The 5,010-nt window shown below is 44.9% G+C and overlaps 1 protein-coding gene across 1 annotated transcript; it reads right to left on the reverse strand.

The window, feature by feature from the left end:
- Positions 1-4,103: 4,103 nt before the first annotated feature.
- Positions 4,104-4,772, reverse strand: LOC124405223 (probable salivary secreted peptide). Its single transcript, XM_046879937.1, has 2 exons — positions 4,475-4,772; positions 4,104-4,378 (listed from the first exon to the last, which is right to left on the reverse strand). Exons 1-2 carry the CDS (start codon positions 4,652-4,654, stop codon positions 4,148-4,150), a joined length of 411 nt encoding a protein of 136 aa, XP_046735893.1. The 5' UTR covers positions 4,655-4,772; the 3' UTR covers positions 4,104-4,147.
- Between the last annotated feature and the right edge of the window lie 238 nt (positions 4,773-5,010).

Raw genomic sequence — 5,010 nt, forward strand, 5'->3', positions numbered from 1 at the left:
GGGGATGAGGGGAAGGGATTCGCCTGCAGACGCGTCGAGCAAAAAATATTCGATTAACCCAGCGGCCTATAGTTTCCCCCCCTCGAACAGCTCTGATAAGTAAAAATCGCGATTAGTCACGTTCGGCGTTAATTTACCTCCGATTTCAACGGCGGCTGAGAATACAGATTATTCGAGAAAGTCAAACGGCGGTCTAAAGTGACGGTTAAAAAAATACCGGGACTCCCAGTCTGCGACTGATTCGGTGTTCAAAAGCTCGAAAAAGCTTTTACCCCGCGCTAAAATCAACGTCATAGCTTAATACTTACCTAATTCCCATTCGCTCGTATCTTGCCTATTGTTAATATCTGTGTTACGCGGACGCGACATCCATCGGCAAATGTGTTTACAGCGGATTCAGCAGTTGGTATTACACGTGTAAGAAAATGTGTTACAATAGGCACGAGGGTAGTTACCGCCGTTTTACGCAGTTTGCATTCTTAATCGAGCCAGACGTAAATTTCTCACCGCAAAGCCAATTTCACGCCTGCTACGCGGATTTATAAAGCTCTCTGAAAGATGTCCAAATTTTTTCTCATTCCTTCCTCCGTTCTCATAAAAAATCCTCTCGAAAACGAGTAAATTATTCAGTTAGACTGTGATGCAGAATTTTTTTAGACATCGAGTGATAATTCGTGTTACTGACGAATTAAAAATACATCTAAAGGTTAGGTTAGGTTATTCAGATCTTGATTTATCAAAGTAAAAATACATATAAAGGTTAGGTTAGGTTAGATCGAAGCTTTGCAAAATTGTTCGACAGAGGAGGGAAAATCCGAAATTTTATATTAGGCAATGTGTCTCGGTTTATGGGTATCGGATAATCGCGATTCCAGAACTGCAGCGGAATCCCGAGAGGGTCACGTTTCGACGATTTATACGCCAGCGAGTATCGAGTATCATTGAAAATTCGCGTAGAGATATAATTTACACTCGTGTCCTCGAGCTTAAGCGTGTCGTTCGCGGAATAAACACGTAGAGAAAATTAATTTCTCGTCGATTTTATCGGCCGTTCTAATTCGCTGCATGTCGAATATATTTCAACCACACCCTCCCGCATCTGCAAGGGTTGTTTGCAAAGGTATGTGAGAAAGTGAAACCCCGAGACGAAGCGACGCATTCGGTCCCTCAAGCAAAGCTCCAAGACCAGCAGTGCCCGTTTCACAAGGTTGAACCCTCGTCTGGCGAATAACGCACGATGGCTGCTTACACCGAGCAGGGTGAATATGGGGTTGCTTCGGAGTTTGGCGAAAAATAAACCGGTAATAAAACAGGAACGACGAGAAGGTTCGGCTTTGTTGCGGCCTATACGTTTAAGCTACGTGTTGCCGGTGCAAAAGGGGGGAGAGAATATATTTGCAAAGTGCAAAAGTTGCGGGAAAACTTTGAGGTGAAAAATTCCCTACGGAGTGGGGGACCCTGGAGTAAAAAAGCGAGAATGTATAAACAAAGTAAAAGAAAGTCGGCCGGAGTTGTAAACCTAGAAAATAGCGTCGAGAAAAGAGTTATCTTATTTCATCTTTTTACGCATTTTGCCCCCTCCACCACCCCCACAAGGGTCTCCCTCTTTTTACACCCTGCAACTCTTCACGCCCCATTCACATGCTAATATCGTTCTCCCGACATTTTTCGAACCGAAAAATTTTCTGTTACACTCGTGGAGGAAGACAAAAAATTTTTTGCCTCTCTGACGGTTTTATCTCTGCTACTCGTCCCTTTGTTACGTTTTACGATTATTCAACATCGTTATGGTGTATACATATATATATATATATATATATACATATATATTTTTACACCGAGCTCAATAATACAAGCTCTATAAATTTATTTCAAAGCTGCAGTATTTCGCAGACGAGAGTAAAATGCATATATCAAATGTAAAGTCGTTTCGATTGCCAAAATAATTATACTCGTGCACTTTTGTTGTGAAAGTGACGGACTTAAAACACGAAGTTTCTCCTTTGCAGCAGCGAATTTCCCCAGACGTTCCCCAAATGGGTTTCAAACGATGTCGAGATATCGACGTGATGCATTTTACGTGTTGGCTCTTCTCACCGAACAACGAAACGACATCGTTGCTCCAGCTCATCCAGCAGGATGCACTCCTAGGATCAAGGAACGTAATTACGTCGTGAAGTGCCGCTCCGCCCCGTACTGATAGGATCTGAGATCCAGTTCAAGACTGTTGAACCGGGAGATTTCGGCGACGATTATTCGCAGCTAATCAAATTAAACGGACGAAAATGAGAACGAGAAGGAGAGAAACAACTGCGAAGTAAGCTGCCACCGAGCGATCTTGGAAACTAAACGGAAGCACGGATTCCTACGAGGCTAGGATATATTTCGCTAATGAAAAGCGGCGCCGAACTCATCTCAAAGCATTTCTCCTCACAGATCTCGAATTCACCGTACCTACATACGGTTTGATGATCAAGCTCCAACTGCAGAGTGATGAGAAACTGCACCCGCGATGTTTGAAATGCAGAGAGAAGCTTCCAGAAGTGCGGAGAAACGGCGTAGGATCAGAAAGCTCTCCTCGTTAACAGCGTCCTCGGTGATTTTCTCTGCGCTTTGTCCACCGAATCCATGACTCGGTGAGGATCGAGACGGTGATTGGTCGGAAAATAATTATGGGGTGAAATAGCGAGTCGCGTCACCGTTTCAAGCGACCCTCGACTCTTTGAATTTCCCATCTCCGATTATTAATTCCCGGAGCATAACGTAAAAATCGTGGCTATTCATGTTCGGTAATTTCTGGAACCTGCCGGCCAATTTCGACCTGCCAATTTTTGCCTCCGGAATCGCTTCGGTGAAATTTTCGACCAGCGGTACAAATAATGAGAGAGACGCCGACGCCGTTCTGGCTCTTCGAGATTTATATCATCGAGATGTGATTTTTCCCAGGAAGTTACCAGCGGAAAAAATATCTATAATAACGAAGAGCGGCATCCTTCGATAAATCATTGCGATTAGACCGCAACTGTCCTCTCACCATCCATCAAAATTGATTCGCGGTCGGTTCTCCTCGGCAAATATCCGCGTCCTGTTTATTCTGGTGAAAACTTTTAGTGGCTAGTGTCTTTAAAATCTACTCGTGTCCTGAACGTACCGCATTCAGGATCCAAGTTTCCATCCACGTAACCTTCCCGCCATCCTTTCGTACGCAGCTTCTGCGGCTGACAGGCGTGGGTTTGGTGGATAAATGGAGTGATCAAAGATCGGAACAACTGATCTCTAACTCGCCACGCCAGATGCGATCATTAACTACCTGAGCTTGGATTTCGCTGTAGAAAAAACGCGATTCAATTGAAAAATCGACGAGACAACTGCTTCGTAGCAGTTAATCTGAAGAAAAGGATTCGGATTCACCCGAATAAATAATTTCAAAAGGAAGAAAAATAAACCGTTACTGTCGAAATGGCGAAATTCAGGGCCGGGTGACACTGAGACCCGATAAATCGCGTCGAGCCCAGTGAAACCGAGCTTCCAGCTTTCGTCTCTTCCATATTCGCTCTCCTCCATACCAGCGACGACGCTGGTATCCGGTGGCCACTTTCCTAAGTCTCAAAGTCGTATCTCCTGACGTTCCACTTAGGGGTGTGTCTCGTCCTGGAAGTTATTGCCTCGACGGGTCACTACGCTCGTATTCCAGTCTCATATTTTTCCCCCTCGGTATAGTTGACCTGTTTTTCTGTCCCTCCTGCTCCGAATTTTAATGCAATTTCATTTTCATTTAGGTATAAAAAACTCGACGATTCCTTTCTCCGAGGATAACTTATGCGTAACGTTGTTCCGCCAATTTCATATCGGCGATCGGTGAAAAGGGATGACGAAAAGGACGACTAAAAGAAATAAGGGTAAGCTGAGCGAAGTTCGCAAGATTTGATCAAGTTCCCGGAGTGTTCCCGGATCGCACGTACACACGCGTGAGAGATGAAATCCTCTCGCTGAACCGCGGGAAGTGTAAAGTATATTGGTCACGAAAATCTCGTGACAAATAAGTTGGAGAGCTTTTCGTGCTCCAGTCTACAAAGTCGACGTTTCCAATTTTCATTTGCAGCCTGATTATTTATTGTCTAAAAATACAAAATTTCAACAGTAGATATCAACGGCCGTAGATTTCTACGATGAAATTGATTCCGTGACCACGCTGGCTTTTGAAGTGAATGGTTACGTTGTGGTTTGCGGGTCCGCCGTATGTGATCGATGGGTACGCTCCGTTGCCGTTGGTCTTTTGGTCCAAAGCTTTCACCTGCGTGATGTTCTCGCGGTTCAAAGTATGGAAAGTTACGTCCTCCTTCACGATCTGGAGCCACGCGCTCGACTTAACGACCGCCTGAAAGTAAGATGCAATTGGAATGGATAGTTGAAGACGATATTAGTCTGGAAGAAATCACGACGGATGTTTCGAAAGTAATTCCTGACTAATTACCTGCCGAATGAGAAGACGATCGCCGAATTTTCTTTCTCCCAAGATCAGATTGTGAGAGGCATTTGCGGGCAAAGCCTTGCCCTGATAGGCGAAAGGCACGGCGTTTGGTCCGAAGGAAACGCTGGCCGTAGCGACGAGGCCGACGACGAAGACCAGGGCGATGGAAACCTTCGTTAGCATGGCGATGCTGGGTTTTTGCTCTACGTTGTTCCTCGCAGTAACTGACAGAGTCACGGATTGAAGGGGCAGCTTCGGTGAATATAAAGGCGATGACTTACACTCAAGTGTAGCTGTTCGGCCACTGAAGACGAGGTGTTTGTCTTTGTATTTATACCCGATCCTCTCAGCGCGGTCTTATCTTCATCTCTGACGTGCCGAGGTGCAGACAAAGATAAGGCGCATCGATGTTAGCGTTCCGACACCTTATCTCTTATACATTATGGTGAACAGCGCACTTTAATGGAGTCGGGGAAAAAAATCGGCATCTAATCTCTCGAGTACCCAGAAATCTATATCATATTATCGATAATTATTTT

The sequence above is a fragment of the Diprion similis genome, chromosome 4 (genome assembly GCF_021155765.1).
Source record: "Diprion similis isolate iyDipSimi1 chromosome 4, iyDipSimi1.1, whole genome shotgun sequence".
Lineage (NCBI taxonomy): Eukaryota > Metazoa > Arthropoda > Insecta > Hymenoptera > Diprionidae > Diprion > Diprion similis.

What these genes read in the sequence shown, in the direction of transcription:
- LOC124405223 (XM_046879937.1), bottom strand. Translation starts at nt 4,654, where the DNA reads ATGCTAACGAAGGTTTCCATCGCCCTGGTCTTCGTCGTCGGCCTCGTC. An exon ending in ATCGTCTTCTCATTCGGCAG is followed by an intron (nt 4,379 to 4,474) that starts GTAATTAGTCAG and finishes TCTTACTTTCAG; the next exon opens with GCGGTCGTTAAGTCGAGCGC.